This window comes from Vidua chalybeata, chromosome 2 (assembly GCF_026979565.1).
Source record: "Vidua chalybeata isolate OUT-0048 chromosome 2, bVidCha1 merged haplotype, whole genome shotgun sequence".
NCBI classification, from domain to species: Eukaryota; Metazoa; Chordata; class Aves; order Passeriformes; family Viduidae; genus Vidua; species Vidua chalybeata.
In genome coordinates, this window is record NC_071531.1 from 31215012 (window position 1) to 31229921 (window position 14910).

At 35.2% G+C, this 14910-nt stretch overlaps 1 protein-coding gene across 1 annotated transcript in view; it reads right to left on the minus strand.

Annotated features, from left to right (window-relative positions):
* The window catches only part of TMEM131 (transmembrane protein 131), a 93835-nt gene that overhangs the window by 17925 nt on the left and 61000 nt on the right, over window positions 1-14910 (minus strand). The window contains exons 13-29 of the mRNA XM_053934530.1: window positions 14776-14884; window positions 13899-14052; window positions 13627-13797; window positions 13242-13352; window positions 13020-13154; window positions 12476-12580; window positions 11051-11137; window positions 7804-7956; window positions 7575-7650; window positions 7355-7472; window positions 5744-5882; window positions 5542-5651; window positions 5098-5164; window positions 4045-4196; window positions 2629-2771; window positions 1306-1492; window positions 40-225 (exon numbers count right to left, since the gene is read on the minus strand). Of these exons, the coding sequence (XP_053790505.1) occupies window positions 40-225; window positions 1306-1492; window positions 2629-2771; window positions 4045-4196; window positions 5098-5164; window positions 5542-5651; window positions 5744-5882; window positions 7355-7472; window positions 7575-7650; window positions 7804-7956; window positions 11051-11137; window positions 12476-12580; window positions 13020-13154; window positions 13242-13352; window positions 13627-13797; window positions 13899-14052; window positions 14776-14884 (2203 nt within the window). The remainder of the gene's footprint in view (window positions 1-39; window positions 226-1305; window positions 1493-2628; window positions 2772-4044; window positions 4197-5097; window positions 5165-5541; window positions 5652-5743; window positions 5883-7354; window positions 7473-7574; window positions 7651-7803; window positions 7957-11050; window positions 11138-12475; window positions 12581-13019; window positions 13155-13241; window positions 13353-13626; window positions 13798-13898; window positions 14053-14775; window positions 14885-14910) is intronic.

Genomic DNA, 14910 nt, shown 5'->3' on the forward strand with positions numbered 1-14910 from the left:
TCATGCCCATACAGCAGTAAGAACAAACACACACACAACCTCATTATTCCTGAGATGATTATGTACAGTGCCAGTTCCCAGTTGGGCCTGGGCAGTGCTTCAGCACATGTTGCCAACATGTGATATGGAAGCGATGCATTCAAGATAAATACAAATTCAGAGCCTCCCGCAGTGATGAATTTTAATTCACGTATAACTCTGGAAGCAGTGAAATCTGGTGTAAACCTGGAAACAACATAAAGCACATCAGAACTTTTCATATGAACAGCACAAAAGTTTGAGGCAATTTTTATAACTCATAAATTACAAATTACAAAACCTGTAATTCAACTCCATCAATTACCACACAACCTAAAATACTTGTGTATCTTTCAAATACTTCAAGATGTGTTTGACTATGTTCATTAACACCTATGCTTAACACATCTGATTCTAATTACTCCTGAAGAACCATATGAAGTTATAATACCTGAAAATAATGTTTTACCACTCCTGTTAATAAAAGCTAAGAATGCAGTAAAAATGTAACAGCAGGTCCAAGTAAGTAATGGAACCAACTACTGTGTGAGCTATAAAATTTTAAGATTTCACCTTTGAGTCACAAACCTTACTTTTCAAAAACATTACCACTGTGTCACAGTCTCATCACAAACTAAGATTGTGCAGAAATACTAGTGAAATACTATTTCACTGCAGCAATATTTCATACATCCACTTGCAGTCCAGAAGCAACTTCTGAACTTTTTAGATACTTTTTTAGATACTATTTTCTGAATAGTTAACTTTACAACAAAGCACTGTTAAAAGATCAGTGTTTGGTGCAGAGATTTTTTACAATAAAAAAGACAGAACTACACAATCATTGTCATTAAGGCAACAGAAAAAATATTTAAGACTAAAATACTGTGCATTACAATAAAAATCTTTGAACTGAAGGCTCTCTTTTACATACTGCAATGCACCAAAACCATATGTAGGTCTAGGTCCCATGTGTATTCACAAGCTAAATGAGGGAAATTTATATAACCCCATATAGTAACATTATTCCAACATAGCAAGTTATACTTACTGGACAGTAATAGAAGTAATGCTATAGTCAGTCACAAAACCATGGTATAATGAAAAATCAAATAGTGTTTTCAAGAAGAGAGAAAAATGTCATAGTTGTATAACACTGTGCAAAACCCCTATACACTCAAAACTTCAGAAAAAAGCCCTCAGAATTTAACCAAGAGAGTTTTCCCCTGAAACAAAATTAAAATTCCAAATGTAATGCTCCATTTAGATGTAAGAAAAAGCACTTACAATATGACAATGTCTTTAGAGGCATTGGCACTTAGTGCAAATTCCTGACAGTTAACTACTTTAAATCCATATCCTTCACATGTGTAGCCACTGATTTCCATCGTTTTCACATTAATCTGCAGCTGCCCTGTATTTTCCACTTTAAATGTTCTTCTGAGTGTGAAATTCGGTTCTTTATATTTCATTTCTAGAAACAAACAGCAGTGGTTAGTGTTATGCCAAGAAGATATCCTTCACTATATTCATATTTTATAGCAGAATAGAGTTCTGTCAGTATTACAGCAGAAGGGAGACTAGCAAGGTCCATAGAAATTAACTTGTAGAAACATATCTCTGCAGCCAGATTCCCACCACTGTCAAGGTAGGACACTTGTACAATTCCAGAACCCTCTAACTCATCACAGAAAAAAACCCAAACCCCCTAACCTCTGACAGCACTGCTGCCCCACAAAGAAATCACCTAAACTGCAAAGTTCTCTGATGTACTGCCTAATGTTGTGGTATTCTGTGAACAGTCCCAGCAAGAGAAAATTAAAATGGGGTTTTTTTTTGTTTCTTTTTTTTTGTGTGTCTTAAAAATAAAAATACATGGCTTAACTACATTTATCTTATGAGCAAAAAAACATCTCTAACCACAACAGGTCAAAGGCAATAAGGCAATGACTAAGCTTTACTTCAAGTTTTCTTACTCACCCCTCACAAAAAGCAGAATAATCCCAGATAATAATTAACATGGCACTTAGAAATGTCTGGAAAACTGCAAAGTAGCAAAGCAGATTTTCATACCAGATATAACTAAAACTCTTTTATCAGTTTCTTAGGTAATATAGTTACTCTTAGCTCTCCTCTCAAAAGAAAGCCTGAGGCCACAGAGCAGAAAACCTCTCTATGATCACAGGGTAGAATCTGGTTGCAATTTAATCTTCATTAAGGAACCTGCCCAACCTTTTTTCCCCAATGGTTATGTGCTTAAAGATTATGAAGGTGTGAAGAAAAGAAGTACACAGGAAGTTACACTCATGATCCAATTTGTATTAAATTTAGCAACTAGAAATTTTGCTAGTAAATATGCCAAGATCTTCACCTCCTCTGTCTTGCATTTAAGTGGACAAAGAGCTTCTGTTTTATTTCCTAGTTCTCATTTTAAAACAAAAACCATACTGTATTTTGTATTCTGCCTAAATAATCAGCAATTTTAATGTATTTAAAGGAGTTGAATTTCTGGGTCACTAGAAGAGGGGAAAAATATTTCCACACATGTCAAGTTTTACACAAAAAATATGACTTATTTCTGTTCAGCATATTAGCTCAAGAAGTACTCACTTTCTGAACAATCTTTTAATAATGCTTCTGTGATTTTAAAGCGTAAAGAACTTCCTGGACCAGGAGGTTTGCCTGCAACCTTCAAGCTCTCAGTTGTTCCTTGCCCTTGTACCATTATGGCATCCACTACAGTCAAATTATTTCTGTGGAAAAAAAAATGGGTGAGAGGAAACATTCATAAAAGCTCCTCCATAGACTATGAGTCTGTATCCCAAATCTGAAGAACAAATATCCTGTTCAAATAGCTGTTCCACAGCTAATTCCCCACAACATGGAAGTAAACAACAGGGGTCCCAAACATAGTGTTTGCAAGACAAAGCCCTAAGAAATCATAACATAACATAGAAACACAAACCCCAGTGAAATACTAGTTAAAATCTCTTATCTCTTACTAAGGCATCACACCTGACAAAAAAGTGAACTCAATGCTCTTTACTAGAAAGACTGAACTTGCATTGTAGCTTTATCTTGCAAAGGGCATCTCTAACCAGAGACCCTTCTTTCAAGACGGTGTAGAATGTATTTCAGAAATCAAGTCTCTATGTATTGGTGGATGAGAGGCTGGACATGACCCAGCAATGTGCACTCACAGCCCAGAAAGCCCATCATACCCTGGGCTGCATCCAAAGCAGTGTGGCCAGCAGGGCCTGGGAGGGGACTCTGCCCCTCTACTCTGCTCTGGTGAGACCCCACCAGGAGTGCTGTGTCCAGCTCTGGGGTCCTCAGCACAGGAAGGACACTGGCCTGTTGGAACAAGTCCAGACAAGAGGCACCAAGATGATCAGAGGTATGGAGCACCTCTGCTATGAGGAGAGGCTGAGAGAATTGGCATTATTCAGCCTGGAGAAGAGAAAGTTTCCTGGTGACCATACAGGAGCTCCAGTACTTAAAGGGAGCATGTAAGAAAGATGGGGACAAACTTTTTAATAGGCCCAGCAGTGACAGGAAAAGGGGTGACGGTTTTAAAACTAAAACAAGGTAGATTCAGACTAGATACGGGGAAAACAAAAAATTTACCATGAGGGTACTGAAACACAGGAACAAATTGCCCAGAGAGGTTGTAGATGCCCCATCCCTGGAAACATTCAAGATCAGGTATGACAGAGCTTTGAGAAACCTGAAGATGTCCCTGGTATTGCAGGGGGGTTGGATTAATGACTTTTCAAGGTCCCTTCCAAACCAAGCCCTTCTGTGATTCTGTGGTAAGTGTAACAGTGGCTTATATATTTATACTACTGAATATATACTGAATACAGTTAAAATACTCTAAGACATGTCACAATTACATTAAGTCTTTCAGACACATAAGATTCTACAATTATTCTTGTAAAAGCAATAGCTTCTTGACAGCTGATTGTAAGTATGATCTTATATATAAATAGAAAAACTCACGCTTATTTCAGAAGTATCTCTTACCTTATAACAATCAACGATGAAACAGTTTTATTAAGAACTGGAGTGAACTTTACTTTGACAGACTTTCTCTCACCAGGTTTTAATATTAGACTTAAAATGAAATGACGAGCCAGGCCCTTTGTAAGTCCCACAGCAGTCTGTAGTGGTTGGACCTTAAGAGGGTGGGGCAAACAAAGCAAGGCTTTAAAAAATAGGACATTTTTACATGTATTTGATGGAAATGGTATTATTTTAGCTAGAAAATTGGTCTTGTCCTAAAAAAGGATATTCCTCAATGATATATTCTGGTTTTTTTAACCAGAAACTCTGGTAGCACAACCATTTCCCTACTTATTAATAAACTGCTTATATTAATGGAGAAGCAGAACAAAACAAAACAGAATTGAGCTAAACTTCACCCATGTAGATTCACAAACTTCTAGTGGAAGAAAGAGATCAGAAGTTCTTACATATATATTTTGAGCACTAAATTAGTATCAAGCCATTATGGAATATTTCTTCCCCTCAGAAATTTCCATTGTTAAGCACTACTCAAAAAAGTGTATTTTGCTAAGTTTCCCATTTGTCTTGAGACACTAAGTAAGCATCGTATGGTAATCTAAAACAAACTGCAAATGGAGGGAAAAAGTCAGATAAAAAAGGAAGTGCTTAGAATGCTCTATATGAAAATGCACACACTTAAAAGTAGTCCACAATACTCAAATCACTTAAAAGAACCAACAAAGCAATGGAATAATCAATTCTTTGCTAATTTTAGAACTAGTAACCACTATGCTGAAGAAAATAAACCTGCCAGTAAGAGAATGAGAAAATACAGTTTTCCTGTAGCTTCCACAGTTGTATTATAATGTAAGCATATAGAAAAAGTGACACTTTATTAGTTACATTTAAAGAAATATTTATTTTCCCAATTTCCTGATATCCAACAGATATTACATTTATATTACATTTTCCACAATAATGCCTGAACGTGAAGACATGCATGACTGAACTCTTATTAAAACATTAAAATACCTGAATTTAAAATTACCAAGAATGCATTGAAATACTTACACAATTTCTGAAGACCTGAAACTCTAGAGTCCTCTGATTGAAATTAGCTGGTTTACTCAAATTAAACCTGAAATGAAATTGCAATTTTTTCTTTCTCAGAGATCTGGGAAGGTAATGACATACTTGCATTTATGGATTTTAGCACAAATCAAATATCTATCATAGCCCAATATGCAGCTGAGAGCATCACTTGATTTTATTTTTTCTTATTTCCCCCGTTGTACATCAAGTTAAAGAAGAAAATAAACACATTTTAGCTCAGTAAAAAATACAGATGTGTATCCAATGGCAATAGGTTCAGTTCTCAACTGGCCTAATGATTCGAGTTCTAGAGGTGGCCAGTATGAGCTACCAACACAGCTACCATATCACACATTCATTCCTTGTAAAATGCATTTTCTCTGCCCAATGAGAACACCTCAAGCTTTCCACAACAACACTTACCGTTCTAACAGCTTATCAACAAAAGTGGATGGGTTAGAATACAGAGCTACTGGAAGAAACTGAACATACACAGGAGCATCAGCTGGATTTTCTAGAAAAATTTCTTCTTCCTATTCAGAAAGAATTTTTTTTGTAAGTTTACATTACCATTAATGCAATTAGAAACATCTGTTTAAATTACACTATCACTAAAATAACTTACTGATGAGCTGTTTGTGTTGGTAAGAGGGAAGTTTAGATGGCGTGGTGAACTAAGGATGGAAGGCCAGGACATTTCTGCTGTAATTTTCAACCTAACATCCTTCTGAAGATCTGTGTCCACTTCAAATACAGCATTCAGTCTGGAGAAACAGTTATAAAACTCACTTTTACATTTTGCATAAACAAATTTTGAGAATATCACTGAGATTCAGATCAGTAAGAAAAATAACCCGAAATCTATTTGATGATTTGCAAAGGTACAAACAGTAGAAAGGAAAAAATCCAATATAGCATCCACAATCCAGAAAATTTATTTTGCCTGCATAGGTATCAGTACATGTACTCTAAAAGCAATGGATACACAGACTGTGTGCCTGTACACCTCTCTAATAAACCTAAAGCAAATCTGAACAAGTCATACTTGGTGCTAGCTACTTCCATCAGTGAATGAAGTTCTTTGCTATTAAACAACCTCCACAACAGACTTGGGTCCCCTTCTCCCACAAACTCTCCAGCATGAGTTGAAACTAAACTAAAAGTACTGAGCTCTCCAGTCAGCAAAATAGACAAAATATTAGCTTCAAACCCAGAGAAATATTTTGGAGAAACTCACAACCTTTTTGTTTTCAGAAGTTCTCTCTCCTTTCCCTGAATGATCCTTTGGACAGCTGGGTAACTTTAACTCTCGCTAAAAGTATTCAATACTTTAAAATATATTATAATAAATATTAAAGCATTGTATATTCAAGTCAGAACTTCTCCTTATTCAGAACTAATCTTTAGTAGCATTCTCCTTTACTGTTCTCTTAGTGTAGGGGATAGAACATTCTTGAAAGTCAGTGGTGCAGCTAAATAGAGAATTCTGTTTAGATCAGATTTTCTCAGGAGTTAATAATATATAACCATTATAACACAGAGGTGATAAGGGGAGAACTATTTAGTTGCATACAAACATTTTGTTTCTTCACATGCCTTTTTTGAAAGGGTAATCTGGATGCTATCAACACAAAAGACACATAGACTTGCTGTTTATGTTAACTTGCATCTCTTGGAGATTAAATCAACTTTATGTATGAGAAGGCAGATGCTTAAAAGCAGTTTATGTAGCAGTCTACAGAGTTTAACTTTTCTAAATATTAAGTAGTAACCATTAATCTTCTCAAGGTAAAACACAAGAAAATTTTTTAATTCATTGAAATGCAAATGTCACGGTATGGTAATAATAGAAAACCTTATGAAATCTTAAAAGGGATATTGAGGATATGATTTTAAACAGTTTAAGCAGGGATACTGAACGACCAGTATAATCTGGTTTTGGAAATTTTTGTGGAGTAGAGACTGCCTTGCTGTTAACAATCTTCTCAAGAACTCCAGAAACTCAGTGAATAGTAACTTTCAGTGTTTCCTTTAATTGAGGAAAATTATTACTGTTTTTAAACTTTTAAAATGCTCTCATTAAAGGTTTTGCAGAGAAGGTCAAGTAATTCCTTCTTGACTCCCTCTCTTAAAAAACACAGCAATATTAAGAAGCTTTGTATTCTATAGGAGCACACATATCACAGAATTATTACTGACTTAAGGCCTGAGCAAACAACAGAAATAAAATACTTACCTATGGCTTGAGTTCTCTTTTATTTCTGTCCATTCTTTGAATAAATTCTCATGCAAGTCCCAGTCAGTATCCCATGCATCTTCTTGCATTGCTGTGCTGTGCTGAACTTTAGATTCCGCTGTAGGAAATAATGTGTTTTTATACATCTTCAAGTAAAATCATTACTTAAGGAGAAAACTTTTTTTAAATGATTTTCATTATAAAGTTGAATTTTACTTACATTTAGATAGAAAAGGCAATCCTACATAACAATGATCTCCACACTGTAAACCAGGATCAAAATAAATATTTGCAATCTGCAAAACATGTAAGAGCTGATCAATTAAACAGCACAGTAAATCTAACAACCAAAGATAAAAGAGGGAAGATTTCTGTTGAACACAGAAACTTACCATATGCTATATAGAAAAGAGAACTTATAAACGTTTAGAAACAAGACATAAACAAACCTTTGATTTTTTTCCTGGCTCTAAATCTTCTTTATTACTTCTTAGCCTCTTATAATAAAACCTTACATCTTCTGACAGAGACCGTATGTGTTGTATTTTCACTTTCTGAGAAAAGGAGTTCATAATGTTCAGGCTCTGGTGAACTACTTTCCCCTAAGGAAAATAAAAGGAAAAAGGTCTGCAGGATATGCATTTTCCCTAGCATATGTATCTATTTATGCAGGCTGGCAAAGACCACTGCACTGCTGAAATGTTAAACTGCCATTTTAACTACGCTATCGTAAAGAAATGCCATTTGCAACACTTCAAGACAGTAAGTTACTGTGAAGCTGTATTTTTTCATCCATCTGATTCCAAACACATTTCACCCTTCTTTGAAAATTAAGAACACCTCGGAATATCTTGGAATGGCTCGGACAACAGCTCTCTTTAACCAAATCATGATAAAAAAAATATCAGAAGAGGAAAGGCAAGAGAAAACTTCAGTTTGCTGAGCCTCCTATTGCAAAAGGGAAACAGTGTTTTTGTAAAAGACCACTGCTAGCAATTAGAAATAGTAATTAGTCACTAAGAATTAGAAATAATCTGAAAGGAAGAGTAAAGGGAAGCTACGATTAAAAAACTACAGGTGACAGAGACCTTTTAAAACACTCCTTCCTGCTCCCATATGAAATTGAGACACAACACACCAAAACTACATTTAGGAAGAAAACAGGAAGTTCTTTTCCCAACACCTTTACAACCTGCCTCCCTTTCTGAGTCAAACATTATTCCACCTTTTAAGCACAGAAAATGTAGTTTAATTGTCATGATCAAAATCCTTACAATGCTTAAGCTCTACCCCTGTCTCAGTTGTAAATCAATGATTCTATGGTCATGTTTTACACCTTACCTCAACACCCAACCCAGATATGTGTAGAGGAAACAAATAATAGAAACAAAAGCAGAAGAAAAGTGCAACTTAGGACTGGTGGGGAGACTTCAGATTTATGAAAAAAACCAAAAAACAGTACAAGCAAATATAAATACCCAAGACTGTCTTTTAATGAACATGTTTCTCTTGTTCCCTTTAAATCAATACTTTAGACTTTAAAAAAAAATTCTCTAAGTTTAAGTGGAGACATGGAAGAGGTCTTTTGCAGGTTCAAAATTTGCCTGTGGCCTCAGGAAACAGTCACATATTGCAACAGTCTCAACAGTAGTAACTGCAGAGGGAAAGAAACTACAAAAATAAATCCTTAACAGTACAGTCCTGTAAAACTGAATTAGGAGGTATATCTGAGCTTCATCTGTGGATTCCTATGAATAACAAACTGTCATCAATGGGACAAGATACAGGTTTGTTAAAGTGTCTAGAACAAATAAATAGTATTTTGCTAAGACCTTTACATAGCATTTAGACATGAAACAACAGACAAAGGAAAAAAATTGTTCAGCACTAGTAAGAAAAACAGAACAATGCTATTTAGCATAGAGGACCTCAAAGATGAGCTTTGATCAGGGAAGAGTTGAGAGGTGGCACTGTGAGGTAAAGATGACACTATGAAACAGAAGTCAACACAGCTAAGATTTGTTTAAATCAAGACACTGACCTTTACAAGGCCTGTATACACAGTCAGTGTATTGCCAACTACCTTCAACAGAATACCAGAAATCACACTTGAGTACAAATACTCTAAAATTATAAACAGACAGACAGCTCTGGGAACCAGGCAGCTGCAGGAGAATTACATCCTAAGTATGAACTGAAAAGCATGTGTTACTAAAATAGTAGCACCTAGTTATTCCTGGATGGTGTAACTGTCAAGTTTCTCCACCAAACACTGAAACAAAAAGAACTTATTCTATTTTAGGCTTATTTTCATAAGTAATAGAGGCATTACAGAAGAACTAAATGTAAGTGTAGCATGAATTCAGTGAGCATAAGTTTAGTTTGAAATTAATCCAAGAAAAGTAAAAGTAAGTATTTTATGCTCTCAAATACAAAAAGAGCTAAGTGATCAACTAATGGAAGTAGTAAGCAAAGCTGACTGCTCTGAAAAGCTTGAGGCTTGACCAGAGTAAATAGTCTATAATCTTGTCAAAGGTGATAATTATATCTGAATCTATACTCCCAAACAAAATGCAGGAGGCCAAAGATCCCCTGAAAGAATAATTGTCTGAAAACATTCCTAGAAAAAGCATGAAGACAATAAAAATCACAGTAATCTAGGGAAGAAGAAAGAATGACAACAGCAAGGAATCTATGCCTGAGAAATACAGGTGCTGCTGTCTTTCAGATCCTACACAGAAGTAGGATCTGCCAAAACAAAATAAAGCAAAAGGAAATAAACAAAACAAACACCCCCCCCCCCCAAAAAAAAATTGTGAAATCAAAGCAAAAAATGACAAAAAACAAACAAACAAAAGAGAGCCCCCCGCCCCCCCCCCAATCAAGCTGACAAGACTATGGGCATATTACTATAAAATACTGAGAAGTTCTTTAACCATTTCATCAGAAACAAACTCAAAGGAGATTAAAAAATATTACTTCTTTATGGTCCAACATGGAACAAAATATTTTTATGTGGCACTCAAAAGAAACATTCTTCACATGAATTCTTCATAATCATCATAATAATAAATTCTAATAATTCTAGTAGATTCAGATAGAGAATACAGAAACTGCTCTATCTCCAGTGAATGAAAGGGAAGTGGATCTTTAAGCTATTTTAACTTATCAAAAGCTTATGAAGTAGGCCATAATGAGGCCATAATGAAGTGTTAGATGTGGCACTCAGTGTAATAAGTATCCATATAATGGTGGGGCTATATAGTAAAAAAAAAAAATAATCTTAAAGATAAAAAACAACTAGTGATGTTTGCAACTGTAGGCATGACTGTTTGACCTCAAGAGTACCAAAAGACTTCCAAAGGAAGATGGAATATGTGGCAATTGCAGCAATCACCTACTGAAGTCCTGCTGACTGACATATCTTCCTCTGATGAGATCTATCCCATTACATGAGTATTTCAAGAGTAATTCAAGTGGGCTGTTGAGGAGATGTAGGGACAACTCATGCATGGAACACATAGTGGAAAAATCTCAAACAATCCCCAAAATAATGACAAACTGATCGTAACAGCTCAGTAGCACAATCTCTCCAGCAATTTGACATAGAATTCAGGACAGTGGTCTCCTTTGAAAAGGGCATATTAAAAAAAAAACCACAGCAATTAAACATTTAATCCTCCCCAGCTCTCTTACCGGAAAAGATGGTGGAAGAAAAACATGTTTTGGAGAGCAGGTCAATGAGCCAACAGCAATCACAGCCTTCACTGGTATAGTTAAAATCTGGACCAAAAAAAAAAACCAAAAAAAAAAAAAAAAAAAAAAAAAAAAAAAAAAAAAATTTAGAAAAAAAACCCCTTACATTTCTAGCCTTTAAATGCCTCCTCCACTTCTAAATTGCATAGAATAACAAAACCCTGAAATTCTACAGTTAATTTAGTCTAAGATTATATAGACATTTAAAACATGGAGACATGAATTAAGATTTCAACCCATCATCATATTCTGAACTGTCACTGCAGGAGTGCAGGAAGCACTCCTTTACTCAGCCATCCTCAGTTCTATTCTACATGGAACAGAAAAGCATACTGAAAACATAAGCTCCCCAATGGGATATTATATAGGTCTCATTTGAATGGAGCTTACTTTTCTGGAAAACAGGAGAGTAACATCTTTAAAGTAACTGAGGGAAGAAGATACACCCACCTTCTCAAAACACGGTATTACTGTAATACCTTGAGACATACATTGAAAAGTAGCTGGAAGGGATGGCAGTGAGATTCAAGTACCAATACAAATAGAATAACTAGTAACAAGCAAGAAAATAAAACGCTTCAGAATCTGTAACTGCAGGGTCACATACATGTGTAGATATACTAAAAGAAAGCTTAAAATCTCCAATAACTGGCAGAATTTGGGAATTTCCCTTTTTCTGTAGCACCATCAGAACCACACAATCAGTAATATAATTTCCTGATTTCATAAGCACAGAGTCACATTTGGGTTTTTTTTCCATATATCACAGAAAGATATTAAATACAGATTGCATTATTCATTAGACTCTGTCTCCTGCAAAAACAAGGCATATGAAGTTGAGGCAACCAGTTGTTCCCTCCCATATTAATCAGTGCAAGGATTCTGTTTCATCAAGTGCCAGCAAACTGCGGCAAACTGCAGTATGGTTTAGTGGGCATGGTGGTAATCCAGTCTTTGTAAACCTTAATGATTCTCTAACTCTCCAAAACAGCTTTGACATTGCATTTTGACAAAAAAAAAGGCTGATATTACAGCTCAGTTTCAGTAACTGATAATGTATGGAGAAGCACACTGTCAGAGCATGATACGCCCCAAGAGCCACGTATTGATATCATGTCACTGAAGAACCCAAACTGCCAAGAATTGGGTCAGATTTAAATGGATATTTCTGAAAGCTGGACAAAAATAATAATAAAAGCATTAACAGCACTCCTGTTGTATGATGCAGGGTTAACCTGCAAAGATAACCTGACCTCTGGAGCTCCCTTCCAACCTCAACTGATGCTACACACTGTCCACTAATACAACACTTAAAGACTAAACAGAGCTTTTGGGCAACACCCATTTATTATACAATAAATATACCTCATAATCTGTTGTGATTTGTACAGCTCCATCATGAATTCCTTCAAGTTCTTTTGCTATTAAATTTACTCTGAACACTGCATAATAGCCTGATGCGAGGATCACCTGTAAATGGTAGAAGAAGTCACCAATGTACTCCATTAAACAAAAAGAAATTTCACTAAAATCAGACTCAAAATCCATTTAAAACCACTGTCAGTGATAAACAAGGAGTTCACATATGTAAGTGACTAACACAAAAATTATCTATTCCTTGTGGTGATAAATTTCCACTCATCCCAGATTAATAATGAGCATCATCTGAGGGTATCAAGATTGGTTAGGTCTGGAAAGGGTAAACTTCAGAAACAGCAATTTGAATACAATGCTGCTCCTTAAAATAAATATAGGAAGCCTATATGCTTTTTCATACTCGACTTCAGACAAAATTTAAGAATTTGTAACTCTCCTCTGCTAAAATGAAACTGACAGTACTTGCAGAGGTTTGTCTCTTTTCTCTCCTCCTATATCTAGCTTTAAGCAATAGATTCAAAGGTTTACTTACTGAAGATTGATCAGATGCAGTAGCATTTTGTAGTTCATGGTGATTTGCAATTATTGTTGTTCTGTTTCCCTTTTCAGTTGTTAGAAGTTCTACAGCCAAACCATCCCCTATAATATGCCAACTTTTTATAGCCAGCTTAAAAAAAAACAAAAGGTACTGTTTTCAGAAACAACATTGATGTAAATTTTTTAAAATATAAACTAAAAATAAATGCATCCTCACCTCTATTGGATTGCTGTTGATGACTGCAAATAAAATGCTGGTAGCTTCTGTTGCACTCAATATGCCAAAATCTATAAATCGCTCCTCAGTTTTTGGAGACAGTACAAAGTACTAAAAAGATTGATAAAAGTATTTTAGCATAAGTGAAATATGAAGTGTGCTCAAATGCTAAGCTTATTAAAAATCTCATTAATAATTTTAATACAACACTACCATGACAATCTCAAAATTCTACATTAATAAACTTCCTACGTAAAACTAAAGATCTAAAGGGAACAAAAAATAATTTTTCAGCAGACATCAAAGTAGAATAAAGAATTAAAGAGTCCTAGGAAGTCTGCCTCTAATTAGACAGAAGTTGCCAAAAAAAAAGGAAAATACTTACATCTAGAAATCCTGTGTACGCTCGGACAGGTAGGTGAAATTTAGAAGCATTGGTGATTAGTAGGATGTTGTTATCTATGTGAACAGATGATGTGGAAGGCATAAAATGAAGTGTAAAAATATATCTGGATTCATTGGGTGGAATTAAGACTGGTTTACTGAAGTTCTGGACCTAGATCAGTAAATAATGAAGACCAAGGTTACAACTGAACAAAGTGCATTGCATTTAAGCATTTACTAATAGGTAAAGGCATTCACTGAAATGGGACTTACTTTAAACATTGGTTTTGTTTCTTCTGGTAATACAACATCATGTATAAGGACTGCAAAACTGAATGTGTTTGTTAGATAGATCAGTCTTTCCACAGAATCAGCAGCACTGTCACGGATGTGAAAGAGTGTAGCAGCATGATCAAATCCTAAATAACTATTAAAAGAAAACAGAGTAAAGAAAATAAAGATTTTCCTCTAAGTATTTTCCTTACACAAAGACTACAATTCATTATTTCAAACAGCTAAAGGTACATACCCCACTGCATGCTGAAACTGTATTACCAGCACTACAGGGATGTGAAAAACTAAGTAATCCAAAGAAGATAAGAAAACATGTAACTGAGAATAATAGGAGGACTAAAAGGAAGTGTTGAAGTATTAAGAAAATGTGTAAATCATGTGTATTTTTTATTAGCCAAATCATGTGTCTGCAGCACAAAAATGCTGATAAGGTAAGGTTTAGTTTGTTGGCCGTTAAAATAGTCTGCCAGTTCTGTTGATAAAATAGCACCTCATTCAAAATTATTTTAAAGTCAGCTTTGCCATACTTTGTAAATAAATAACAAAACCTAAGGAAACACAGCATTCTTCCAAAATTTTGCTTAAAAACAAAAGTACGTTCTCTACCCTTACTTCATATAGCAATAGAACAGCGAATGCAAAAGCAGAAATATTTCCAATACTGCATTTTAAAAATGGCTCATCTGCAGTTTTCAGAATTCTTAAGAACAATTCACTAAGGTAAATTTTAACTCAAACCTTGAAACCAACTTATTAATGGCTAAGACAACCGCATCCATTTGTTTACAAACGGGAATAGTCCCTTCTAATTTAGAACATTTAGTTTTTGAACTATGTTCAGTTACTGGAAGCTTACCCATCCAACACTTCTGCTTGATACGGTATTTCAAGTTTGGAATAGCTCTTCTCTTTTGCTTTAACAGTTATTTTCCCAGAAGACTGTGATGCTCTTTTTGCTTTTGATGCTGTACACACAAGAATATAAGAAGTT